The sequence below is a fragment of the Misgurnus anguillicaudatus genome, chromosome 15, assembly GCF_027580225.2.
Source record: "Misgurnus anguillicaudatus chromosome 15, ASM2758022v2, whole genome shotgun sequence".
Lineage (NCBI taxonomy): Eukaryota > Metazoa > Chordata > Actinopteri > Cypriniformes > Cobitidae > Misgurnus > Misgurnus anguillicaudatus.
Window position 1 is genome coordinate 26,378,749 of NC_073351.2, and position 13,263 is coordinate 26,392,011.

Consider the following 13,263-nt stretch of genomic DNA (forward strand, 5'->3'; position numbering starts at 1 on the left):
CAATCATTGATTCAAAATTTGACTTGGCCTTAATTCAGTCAATATTAAAAATATTTTCACGTTATGTATGTAGGATGATTTTATGTAGAAATACTATATCAGCCTATTGATGTTTTCCATCTCCTACACCACTGTTTCCCAACCAGGGGGCAGGGCCCACAGGAGGGCCTCAAGATGACTTAAAGGTGTAGCAAAGGATTTTCTCGAATTTTAGAACAGAACCGCCATCTCCACTTTTTTAAAAAATGCAATTGCGCAACACTCCTGAGTGACAACTAGGAGGACCAATAGTCTTGATGATCCACCCAGAAAAAGAAAATCCTCCACAATACCTTTAAAATTATAAAAAATTGGAAAAAAACAAGCATTAAAATAAGCAAAAATCAAGATTTTTCTTGTTTTTTTGTCCATTTTATTAGTGAATAATAATATACATCTGTCTAGTCATTCCAAGCTCTAGTCAATTTTATTTGGAAAAAATTGAGTGAGTGGGGAGCCTTCAAATATTGTGAAAAAGTTTGGGAACCACTGACCTATACCTTTAAATGTAAGACTGACACAAACCATGGTTTGGCCAATTTATGGGACTTTCACTAGGACCATCTCAAGTTGGATTATATACAATATTCTATAGAAATAATGACTTAAGCTGGGGTTTCACAGACTGGGTCACATGCCAACAAATTTTTTATCTCAAAATTTTTGTTTATTGATACCTACAAAGAAACACTTTTTTAACAATGGTAAAAATGTGGATTGTTCCAACAATCTCTTAAATAAGGTACAAGCAGAGTTCAGTTTTAGTTTAATGCAATTTATCTCACAATAAAAGCACTATCACAACAACAGAATCTGTGAATTATATTTACTGATAATATTTAAGGACATCAATCTAAGCCACAAGGAGTTATGCTATATAGGAGTTGTGACTAGGACCATCAGTTTTAAAATACATTTCTACACCAGGTTATTATTATTGGAATATGTTAGGAGTTGAGGCAACAAGTGCCACATAAAAGAACAAGAAAGTAAGAGACTTATTGTGCAAACTAACACATGCATATAATAAGAACAGGCTTAATTTGGCTTAATGTGATAAAGAATGAATATTATAAACAGTGGCAATGGTCAATTAAAGTGTGGATGATGTTAAACTGCAGTATAATTTTGAAAAGGATTCCCACACTTACATGACATAGGCTCTTTAAACCAACATTTTTTACAATACTGCAGACAGCAATACCTACATAAGACTGAAACATCCTCACTGAAACACGTCACGCAAGTATTCCCAAGGTGATGTATTTTGTGTTTTAAAGAGCACTCCCATGTACCAGGACATAAAGAAGCATGAAACACTTTACATATTAGGCATGCAATTTCAGGCGACTGATGGTTAGCAGCGCAACACTGGTGAAATTCCATTGGTGTGTTGTGTGTTTCTGAAACACCTAATTCTTGACGGTACTGCACCTCATGCAGATACTTTTTGCAATTTGTCACTTGTGTACATAGACAATCATGGGCGTAGTTACAGGTGGAGCATATAACGTATACTGGAGCCTCTGGAGTAAGACAGGTGTGCCTCTCTGGAGCATTAACTACAGTCAGTAATGTACCTGTAGACTGTACAAAGTGTTGCCGCAATTGGCATACGATAATGTCTGTACAGCTATGGTCATGGATTAATTGGCAGCTGTAGCATACCAGAAAGGTATCAGAAGTTGGTTTTTCCATACATCGATGGTTCTTCAGTAAATCTTTTGAAAGTGGTGCATTCTTTTCTTGATGCTGTCCAACTTCCTCTGAGCACAGTCCTAATGTATGTCCTCTGGTTTTACAATTCTTGTAATACTCACAATCCCCTCTGTGGATGTTCCTGCAATTTTCACATAAGTACATATACAAAGATGTTGTCGTGGTACAGCTGCACATAACCCCTTCCACTTCTGCTGTTTGTCTCTCAGGATCACCCGCCATGTGTTCTTTAACAATGCTTTTCAGTGGTCCTGGATTCTGTGAAAGCGAGACACTGTTGTTGATCTGGCACTGAAACTCTGAGGCATAAAGTGTTGGTTCCTGACCACTGTTTTTATTATTCAACCCATCTGATTGGGAGGGGTCTCTTTGTAAAGTCTCGTTTGATTGCATATAGAAAGAGTGAGGTGGCGAAGAAGTAGATGCCACGTGACTAGCATTTGCCTGCGGCAAGTTCTCATCTGTGTACAGATCCAGCTCTGTCAGTTTGGCATCTGAAGCATGACTTGCCTCCAACTCTCTCTTAATGTTTTCTAATGCTACACAAAGGCTGTGGCCTTCCTGCCTCTCTTTAACTAGCCGAAGAACCGACTCTACACTTGTGTCCACAGAGCCCAAGTTGAAAAGGAGCAACTGGCACTCTATACGAGCAGCAAAGAAGGCACTTGCGAGGCAAAGTATAAAAGCCGCAGGTACTGGTTTGGAGTCTAGTTCCAACTCTTCTTCCTCATTATGGCTTGCAGGCAGATATCCAAGTAGCCCAAACAGCTCTCTGGCCTGCTGTAGGGTTAATGCAGGTTTGATAAAATGTGTGAACATGCCTGAAAACATCTAGAAAGAACAAGAAGACAATTTCATTACAGACATCAAAGACCAAGGTGTAATACCAGTACCGCCAAACGTACCTTTACAAATTTGTATTCCTTTCTCCATGGGTACAGATAGAGGTTTAATGCAGCAAGCTCCAACACTTCAAAGGCCTTTGAAATTTTTTCAAGACCCACAAGGCCAGTTTTGAAAGGAAATGCTTGGAGTGAGTTTTCAATTACTGCCAATGAATCGAGACCATCTAGTTTAAGGATCTTCTGGGCATTGCCTTTGGTAAGGAGCGTCTCCGCTTCCTTACAGATCTTCTCATCTCTGCATACCAAACTCTGATCCCCCTTCTCAATTCGGCTCTCCAAGTGACTCTGGTACTTTTTGATAAAGTCATGCCCTGCTCTGTTTTTACGACTAAGAGAAGACATTCTAATGATAAACAATATAAGAATTACTAACAGAATTACATTTATGAAGACTTTATAACAAAAAACCTTTTCCATAGGTATGACACTACCTAAAAATTTTATATTCAGATCCAATATATTTGATTAAATTGTTTTTCACAGTTTTCCCATTCCTCAACAGGTTGAAATGAAAGTGAAGGTTAAAAAACGGCATAGCCACGTTCCCTACGATTAGACAGATTAATTCACACACGTATTTAGTTATTCACCTCTAATTTCACATATTTAATTTAAAATTCGGCATTAAATGAACTCAGTTATCAGTTTGTGTTAAAGTTTGTGTTTGTTGTCTACCCAAAACAAAGCCGACAGTAGTATCTTTAAAACTCGATCGGTAAATTTAACATTAGTAAAGACACACTAAAGGCCCTAACGCTTTTAACATCAACCAGATGTATAACAATTACATAAAACCTTAAAAGTGTTACCTTATCGAAGATCTCCGTGTTTTAGCAGCACACTGGCTGTCGGACAAACTTTTTGACATCATTTCCGTGTTCAGCTCCAAAAACAGTCACGAGGCGCTGCGTAGGCCGTTAACATGACAGATAAGTACCGCGAGAACGGTTCAAAGGCGTAGTTTTTTAAATAGCTCTCGCGGTACTTTGGTGTCACTTGGAAGTTTGATGTGACGTCATTGATGTCACTATGATCAGTCTGCGCAGCGCTGCATGAAGTCGAACAAAATTTATGCAACAACCGCCTCTAGCGTCATGTAAACACACTTAACAAATTATATTCATTTTTATATATAGTCAGGAAAACTAAGAATTAGTTATTACAAAAAAATTTCTTCAACAATTTAGAATTTGACAGCGTGATGTGATGATAGTGTATGATACTGTTTGTCAAATTAATTTAGCTATCAGATCTGCGTCTACAATATTGTGCTTTAAAATAAATGTTTTAGCAATTTTTTTGATCACACTGACAGAAGTTGCAGTGATTTAAGTCAGTCCACATAACAGTTATTGTCCACCAGAGGACGCTATCATCTACGATTGAGATTATCAGCGCTGCCCATCATTTTTACCGTCTATTATTATCATAGCAGTTAAATCATGAATTTTGATGTTTACGGATAATATTTCTAGTCACAATAGTATGATTAAATATTTTAGATTTCCCTACAAACGGAAAGAAAAACTTAGTGTAGGTTAACTGTGACAGAGGATAAAATGTACATAGTTAAATAAGAGTGAAACTTTGAAAGGGGCGTGGATGTGGGCGTGGCTCTTCCGCTGCGGTTTGATTTAAAGATCTTGAACAGCAGGCGACATGAATCCCAAAAAGCATAATCAGACGTCTGCACTGCTGCATCTGTCTGCGCAATGTCAAACGGGGACAGGCTGGTTTTAGTGCTTGGAGGAGCAGGAACAGTGGGTTCAGGAATAGTGAAAGCACTCCTGGATAAAGGTAAGATCAGCTGTCATATCACATTTATCTGCATATACAAGTACTGTATATGATTCAAAACAATCCTGAAGGAAATACTACTACTACTACTACTACTAATAATAATAATAATAATATAGTATATAGGTATGATTATTCAGCATCATCAACATTATCATTATTATTACTTTATAATGTTTGATGTTGAATCTGTGAATTTGTTGATGCAGTATATAGCTACAGTACAAAATATACAACTATACAAGATGAACTGCTTACAGTTGCACAATGAGATGGATGTAACCAAAAAGTAAACAATGTGTAATAAACTCTAATCCACACTGCCCTGCTGTGTTGTCATCTTTAATACCTCTTGCTAAATTTAAAATCTATCAAACACGATCAAATGTTCTGACTTAGCTTTTTACAGTTAAATTCAGATTTCACCCTTACATCCGGTTCCCAATGTTGACTTGGCATCAATTAAAGATCGTCTTGTAATTGTTTAACCTTTTTGCATAAGTTTACTCTTTTCTTAAACGTTTTGCATTGCACGTCTGGTAACTATTCAAATATATACGTGCAGGTTTTAAGGTTGCTGTGATTTCCAGAGACAACAGCAAGTTGGAAAAACTCAAAGGGTTTGTTTCACCAAACACAAAAACTAACCTGACCACCATAGTGGGGAATGTTGGTAAGTATCTTTAACCTTACTTTTTTGGTATCAGACTATTAGTTTAATGATTTGTTACTGATGATTTCATCAGGCTCAGAGGATGCAGCGGAAGATGTAAAACAGGCCTTGATCAAGTCAGTAGGGAAGATCACAGATGTGGTGTCTTCTCTGGGCTTCAGCTGGTGGCAGGGAGGTCCACCACACACTCAGCCCCTTAAAGAACTGCAGTGGGTGAGATTATTTATGGCTTTGAATCAAAACATGAACACTTTAGTATATTAAATATGAACACCTTTTTTAGTAGTACTTGAACTTCACACTACTTTTCGTGATTTTGCTGCTTTTCCCTGTTGGATTCCTAAAATTGAAATGTAACTTTCTTATGAGCAGGTTATTGAGACTCTGCTATATAGCACATTTGTGTCATGGAAAGCTTTCTTTCCTCTGGTGAGAGATGATCCAAACAGCACCTACACTTTCATTACAGGTGGGTCATTCGTGGTTCATAATGTCATTTATTGTGATTGACTGTTTTCTAAATAAAATCATCTTACGAACATTCAAAATTTGCTGTAGTTATGCAGCTGTTTGCCAGTAACTTACTGCAAATTTTAAATGTATGTTATTTACTGGCAACAGTTTGTTCAAAGTTAAATGAACATTACATTTTAGTCTTTGTCCTTACAGAATAAAACTATAAAATAACAGCCTCATGCAAAGCATTATGGGAACCAAAATCTGAAGAAAAAAAACAGAAAAAGGTTGATTCTGGCAGAAATCCTCATCAACCTTTTTCAGTTTTTTGGTTCCCAGTATGCTATGCTTTGCATGAGGCTATTATTTAAGGCTATCTAGCTGCCAGTAACTTACTGTAGATTTTACATTTATGTTATATAAAGATTTGTTAATGTTTAATGTTCATTTAACTTTGAACAAACTTTTGCCAGTAAATAACATACACTGTAAAAAAATATCTGTAGAATTTACAGTATTACTGGGTATTACTGGCAACTATCTGCCAGTAACTTACTGTAGATTTTACATTTATGTTATTTACTACAGTTTGTTCAAAGTTAAATGAACATGAAACATTTTAAGTCTTTATCTTCTACAGTAAGTTACTGGCAACCAGCTGCATAATTACAGCAAATTTTTTACAGTGATTTAGAGTTTGCAATAAGTTGCTGGCGAACAGCTGCAGAACTGTAGCAAATTTTGAATGTGCGTAAGATGATTTTATTTAGAAATAAATTTAATACATTTAAATCCACACTAAGTAACTGGCAATTGGCTACAAGTAATAGTGTAACTTCTACAGAAATTTTTAACATTGTACCCTTGATATTTTTAATATTGACTGAGAAAGGTCATGACAAAAATTGAAATCAATGTGAATCAATTAGTGAAATCAAACTTTGATTCTCCCAGCCTAGATTTGAGACACGGTCACAAATAACAGGAAAAATACATATTTTATGTTCAACAGGAGGTGCTGGAGAGAAATTGTTAATGCCTGGCACAGGGTTCCTGACCATAGGTGCGGCAAGTGCCCTGGCTTTCTGTCAGGTTCTTCGTGAAGAGTATCCGGAGGTCAAATGTAAACTCAACCAGGTCTGCGATGTACTCCATTAAAATCCCATTAACCTTTCCCAAAAATGTCCAAGCTTGCAAAGTTATATTTTGGCGATGACACGTACGATCTGCTTAATTTAAGGTCATTAAAGTATTTGATAAGATGTTGATCTCCGTAACCTTCCTACAGGTGAAAATCAACACAGGTGTGGCTGTCCCAGAACGAATGGCCCCTGGGTACCTGAACCATTTGGATTTAGGCGAGGCTGTGGCTGCACTGGTGGAGCGCCGAAACAAATCTCACACCATTTATCCCGTGAGCTGTCCTGCTGATCTAAAAACTGTTATCTTGGAGGGCAATCTGTAAGCAGTCAAGCCCAGACTGAAAGCTATATCTCTGTATACATTTTGTCTTGTTGTCATTATGCGTGTATTGTTTAATTGCATGTCAACAAAGTTGTTTTAGTAGCCTATGAATATTCACCGTCTTTTAAACAAATAAGCATATTCAGTAAAACTGTACAGAGACTTCGGAGCCTAGTCGAGTCTGAATGCAGAGCTCAACGATGAAGTTAAAATGTGTGAGGACAGGATGTGAAAAGAAACTGTACTTTTCCTCAGTGAAAAAAATTGGCAGGTCCTTCGAACACTTGGTCCACCTAGCGTGACTTCTTGCCCTCGTTCACCCAAAACTTATCTGACTCTTAAACAGCTCCAATTATTCCTGGATGTGTGGTCCATAAAGAGCGTGTAAAGAAGGGTCAAGGGGTTCAGAAATTACTGTCACCTAAACAGGAAAGAACTTGAGAAGATTATCTTTGTTATTCTTATTTACTGTTGTAGTATTTGTGTAAATGCTTAAACAACATGAATGTAAATGTGCCATTAAACATTTAAAATAAGTGATGTGTGTGTATGTGCAAGTCTATTTGATCATGAACCAGGTGCGAAAGCTTTGTAAGTTTGTCTAGCAACAGTTTTGCTTTGTGTTGTCATATTAAATCTGAATTATGTAGGAGCAATTCCAGTGTTATGGATGTGACATTTTTAGTCAAAAATAAAAAAACATAATTTCTCAGAGAACACTGAAAAAAAATGAATCATTCAATTTACTCAATTTTTTAAGGTAAGTGGTTGCAATCAATTTATTTAAGCTACATTTTAACCAAAGTTTTTTGTTTTTAATATTTTAATTTATTTATTTAGTTTAAATGTAGCTTAAATAAATTGATTGCGACCACTGAATTTGTAAACATTTTGTAAATTAATAAATAATATTTTTTACAGTGAATGTATTTATCCCCAAATACTGTTTATTTTTTTCCTAAACTCCTTGAGTCCAGACATCAGGAAAATATCAGTCTGTACTAATGATTTCTATTTCATAATAGCATATAGATATGTTATGGATGTCAAAAAAGGACACAAGTCTTTGAGACAACATGCTTTTTAGGAAAACTGTGAATTAAAATAAATGCACAAACCAAAAGCAATAACACCCAACAAATAAATGAGGTATTGCTCTTCAAAAAACAAAGAATATTTTATTTTACACATATTTTTAATGTGCACACTAATGAGGAACAAAAAAAATTATTCATTCAAAGTGCTCGCATTCAATTTATTTAAGCTACATTTTAACACACACAAAAAATAGAAAAACAAAACCAAAAACTTCTGTTTAAATGGAGCTTAAATAAATTGATTTCAACCACTTACCTTAAAAAAATTGAGTAAATCATTTTTTCAGTGAAGAAATAACATTATGGATGTGAACAAATGTGTGTGTTCTCCGTTATATATGTGATAATTATGAAAGCAGCACTCGCATATAATGTTAAAAAAAACTAAACAGAAACCTTGCACTGGAATTTAAGCCACCAAATACTGACATTTGAGATATCTATGTTTAAAACCTTTGGTAAAACTTACATTTTTTTTCACAGTAAGTTTCATGGAATTTCAAAAATTTGTGGTTCTCTCTAAACGTAACCCTGGAGAACCCACGGGGTCAAATTTGTTCAACAGAATGAATGGGTTTTTGGATTTTCCTGGGTTCGCAGGGTTAAACCTAAACATAGTATTCTTCATTTTTTTGTTTAGTAAGTGTCTGCGTGAAAAAATTCATAACAAGGTTTTGTTTAAACACAGCATCTCCCAGAGTCCTTGTTTGTTTGGCTTTCCGGAGGCTGACCACCTGCTCCTAAAGTATTAACAATTGAAAAATGAGTCACAAACTGAGGGTGTGACATGACTTCAGTCCACTGGATTTTATTAAAAACTGTCTCGTAGCCATATTTTAATTATATTTGGGAATTGAAATATCTCAAACAATGGGAAATAAAGCATCCCTGTTCGTGAGATGAGGCTGTACAAGCGCCAAAACTGCAACATTTCTCATCAATATTTTAAAACAAACACCCGAAATAAACTAGTGTGTGAACATTTAAAAGGAGGAAACATCAACACAAATCTCAGTGCCAGACCAACACTGACACAATTAGAAACCTCAACATGTGTGAGGGTGAACAAGTCACGCTGAGAGACCAGAGACCTACAAGCTGCCATTGAAAACAAAAGATCATGAATAATTCACATTTTCAGATCAAAGGATTGTTTTTTATTTATAAATTTGTATCATCTGTTACTTAAAGGGATAGTTCACCCAAAAATGAAAATTCTGTCATCATTGTAACAAACCATGTATTAAAGGGACATTATGCTAATTTTCCAGCTCCCCTAGAGTTAAACATTTGATTTTTACCTTTTTGGAATTCATTCAGCCGATCTCCGGGTCTGGCGCTACCACTTTTAGCATAGCTTAGCATAATCCATTGAATCTGATTAGACCATTAGCATTGTGCTAAAAACCTAACCTAAAAAAGAGTTTCGATATTATTTCTATTTAAAACTTCACTCTTCTGTAGTTACATCGTGTACTAAGGCTGATGGAAAATTAAAATTTGTGATTTTCTAGGCAGATATGGCTACAAACTATACGCTCATTCTGGTGTAATAATCAAGGACTTTACTGATGTAACATGGCGGCAGCAAGCGTTGTGATATTAGGCAGTGCCCAAAACGCAGTACGCAGTCCCCTTCGATTGAAAGTAACCAAGGGGACTATTTTCAGGTTCTGAGTAATATCACTACGCCTGCTGCAGCTATGTTACGGCAGCAAAGTCTTTGATTATTATGCCAGAATGAGAGTATAGTTCATAGCCATATCTGCCTAAAAGATCAAAACTTTTAATTTTCTGTCGATCTTAGTACACGTTGTAACTACAGAAGAGTCAAGTTTTAAACAGGAAAAATACCCAAACTCTTTGGTTATTTTTTAGCGCGATGCTAATGGTCTAACCAGATTCAATTGATTATGCTAAGCTATGCTAAAAGTGGTAGCGCCAGACCCAGAGATCGGCTGGTAAGAATCAAATGTTTAACTCTAGGGAAGCTGGAAAATGAGCATATTTTCAAAAAAGTGGAATGTCCTTTAATGTTTTGTTTTAAGATATTTTGAGCAACCAAACCGTTTTTGAGCACAGTTGACTTTCATAGTAGTATTTTTTCTACTGTTGAAGTCTATGGTGCTTCTGTATCCTGCTTCATTACAAATATCTTAATTTGTGTTCATTTATAGACATTTATAGAGGTATGTAACAACATGAGGGTGAATAAATTATTTTTGGGTGAACTATCAATTTAAATGAAACAAGAAAAAATGATATGGTTGGCAAACATTGCCTGACTACTTTTGTTTGTTGTGATTATTTACTCGCTGTCATGTTATTTCAAACCCAAATGACTTTCTTACATGGAACGGAGATGTTTAACAGATTGTAAGGGATTGATTGCCTCAGTCACTAGTTATTTTCATTGCATGGAAACAAATATAATAAAAGTAAATAGTGACTGAGGCTGTCCCTGACAAAATCGAATATACTTCATGTTGCACAGCAAAAATTCAGGAGGTTTGGAACAACACGAGGTCATAAACGTTCACATAATCGCTGTTTTTAGTTTACTGCAAGCTTGTCACAGAATATTATGGACCCCATGGGTGCCAATTCCAAAACGCAGACATGAATCAGGGTGTTTATAAGGAGGGACAAGACAAGTCGACTGGAAGGGATAGAAAAGGCAGCGGAGACAAAGAATCGCACAGCGAAGCCATTAGAGTAATCTTTACACACACCGAGGGTATTTTAGGACAAGAGTTAAGCATGCTGATTCAGAGTGGCATGTTTTCTCCTTTAGCCCGGAAACGTTCAGAACAATCCAGCCATCTGCCCATCAGGCCGTTCTACCACCCTCTGTGCAATGGCTTGGCTTCTTATCCCTTGCGTTCTCAGGAACACCCAAATCTAAACTAGCTACCCTGACCGGCCTTTATGACTGGGGCTTGTCATTCTAATTTATTTTTATTGCCATATCCACATTGAAGGACATTTTTATGACAAGTTTAAAATTGTTTGACTCTGTGGACCCTGTACCGGGTCCAGAATTATCTTATTTTGACTTAATATAAAATATTCCTTTAATTTTTTATGGTCTCTCATGGACCCAGTACCACATATGAGATACTGTTTGAAAGCTTAGACTCTCTACTTTCTGCAGATATGCATCACTTTGAGATATGTTTCACTGTAAGAAAGTTAGTTACACTTAATTTACACTATCACCCCCCCCATAATTTTTAATATCATTTAATATTCACATATTTCATATTTTTCAAGTATGACAAACATGGGCAAGTCTTATATCAAATGAAAGCTCTCACTCTCAGGAATAAGGCTATAGTGTTATTTTTGTCCTATTTTTATCACATATCCAACAATCGTCGAATGAATAATGATGTAAAAAAATCGTCTTTTGTAAACATATGGAATAATTGAGTGTGGACTGCCTCAGATAGCACAGATAGCCACAAATGATACACCATCTTTTCTCTTAGGTCCTACTCTAAAAAACTGAGTCCATTCACAGCATTTTCTTTGGTTGTGTGCATGAATAATCCCTTGCTATTTATCATATGTGCAAAAAAAAAAAATAATATTTATATGAAAAATGTATTTTCGCACACTTCAGTAAAATGAGAATAACTTTTGAATGCGACATGCTAAAGAGTTCATTCTTTTTTTGGGTGTTTACTGTCTGCTGCTGGTAACAACCAGAACTGTCTGCAGTCTGCTAGAGCACACAGAACCAGAGTTATACACTATCAGAGGCAGTATTTATGACATAAAAAAAGATCATTTGGTGTTTTATCATATGAAAAACCACATAAATAACAATATTTGTCACAAACATCAGCTTTTTATGTAACTTCAAAGGGTTTTCTGCAAAATGATATAAATATATTGCATTTATTCCACTGTTTGTGGTTATGGGAGCACTTCAAATGTTTTTTGGCAGAAATTGTACTCCATAAGCGTATTATTCCTCCCATCAGTTGGAGTAAAATAACTTTTGCATTTATTATGATAGAAAAAAAATTCCTTTTTCCTCTGTAAGCTGGCAATTGCTGGAATCAAATAAAACTGTCTGCAGGTTTCGTTCCCACTCAGGGCCAGAGTTATACACTTTTGAATACAGACTTTAGAAAAAAAACATCAAAAAGCGCCTATTTATTTTTGTGTTTATTAGAGGACTGACAACACATACAACCATGTTGAGCACTTTTAACAGTGTTTTATGTAATTTCAGAGGGTTTCCTGTAAAATGATACCAAACTTTTGTATGTGCACCTCTGCTTGTGGGTATGAGAAGCTTTTGAAATTGGGTAGGCCAAATCCAGGCGAAAATCCCCAAAATAGCCTCAGAGTGTAAGAGAAAGTGGGAGGGAACAAATACACTTCTTGCAATGCTACAGTAAAGGCTATAAAAAGTAGGTCAATGAAATATGCGTAATAGTCAATGGTATCTTACATAAAACAATGACACATCAGTTTTATTAAAACATGGAAGCCTTACACAGTTCGATCATGTCTAGACCAGTGGTTCTCAAACTGGGGCGTGAGATGGTGCCGGGAGCCCAGTTTTATGATTTCATAAAATACATGCATTATAAATTCTTTCTAATTTTACTTTAGTACTAACCAACATTGTATAATTTAATGTTTTGATTTATTTAAGTTTAAAGTTTAAGATCGTTTTGTGTTTTAAACAGGGTTCCCACACCTTAGTTAACCTCAAATTCAAGGACCTTTCAAGGACTTTCCAGGTCTAAATGTGGGGACACATTTCAAGTGAAAGCAAGGTTACATCGTGTTACCTTTTAAGATACATTGTTACAATTCCCTTTCGAGGGAACTCGCGCTGCGTCACTGCGGTGACACTTTGGGGACGCCTCCAGGGGTAAGTATCAAATTCAACCAATGGTGAGGCTTAACGTCAAAGACGGTGATGCGGGAGCCAGGAAGTATATCGCTATCTGAAATATTGCCAAAGACGACGTTACAGGGACGCAGGAAGTATGACAAGGGATACGCAGTGCCTCGTTCCCTTCTCAGGGAACAATAGTTACATACCTAACCCGAGACGTTTTTATGTGTCAAACACAACAATGCAAAAAAG

The 13,263-nt window shown here is 36.1% G+C and overlaps 2 protein-coding genes across 3 annotated transcripts; one reads left to right on the forward strand and one right to left on the reverse strand.

The window, feature by feature from the left end:
• Positions 1 to 684: 684 nt before the first annotated feature.
• spata2l (spermatogenesis associated 2-like) lies at positions 685 to 3,628 on the reverse strand. 2 transcript variants are annotated; one of them, XM_055173498.2, is made up of 3 exons: positions 3,473 to 3,628; positions 2,664 to 3,006; positions 685 to 2,589 (listed from the first exon to the last, which is right to left on the reverse strand). In XM_055173498.2, the coding sequence occupies exons 1-3, from the start codon at positions 3,532 to 3,534 to the stop codon at positions 1,150 to 1,152; spliced, it is 1,845 nt and encodes a 614-aa protein (XP_055029473.2). In that variant the 5' UTR covers positions 3,535 to 3,628; the 3' UTR covers positions 685 to 1,149. The 2 variants fall into 2 exon arrangements, with proteins under 2 accessions (XP_055029473.2, XP_073709778.1); XM_073853677.1 differs by having other exon boundaries at positions 2,664 to 2,991; positions 3,473 to 3,567.
• Positions 3,629 to 4,281: 653 nt separating this feature from the next.
• LOC129418685 (uncharacterized) lies at positions 4,282 to 7,589 on the forward strand. The gene is made up of 6 exons (XM_055173514.2): positions 4,282 to 4,460; positions 5,026 to 5,133; positions 5,207 to 5,346; positions 5,506 to 5,602; positions 6,602 to 6,726; positions 6,878 to 7,589. The coding sequence occupies exons 1-6, from the start codon at positions 4,376 to 4,378 to the stop codon at positions 7,052 to 7,054; spliced, it is 732 nt and encodes a 243-aa protein (XP_055029489.1). The 5' UTR covers positions 4,282 to 4,375; the 3' UTR covers positions 7,055 to 7,589.
• Positions 7,590 to 13,263: the final 5,674 nt, after the last annotated feature.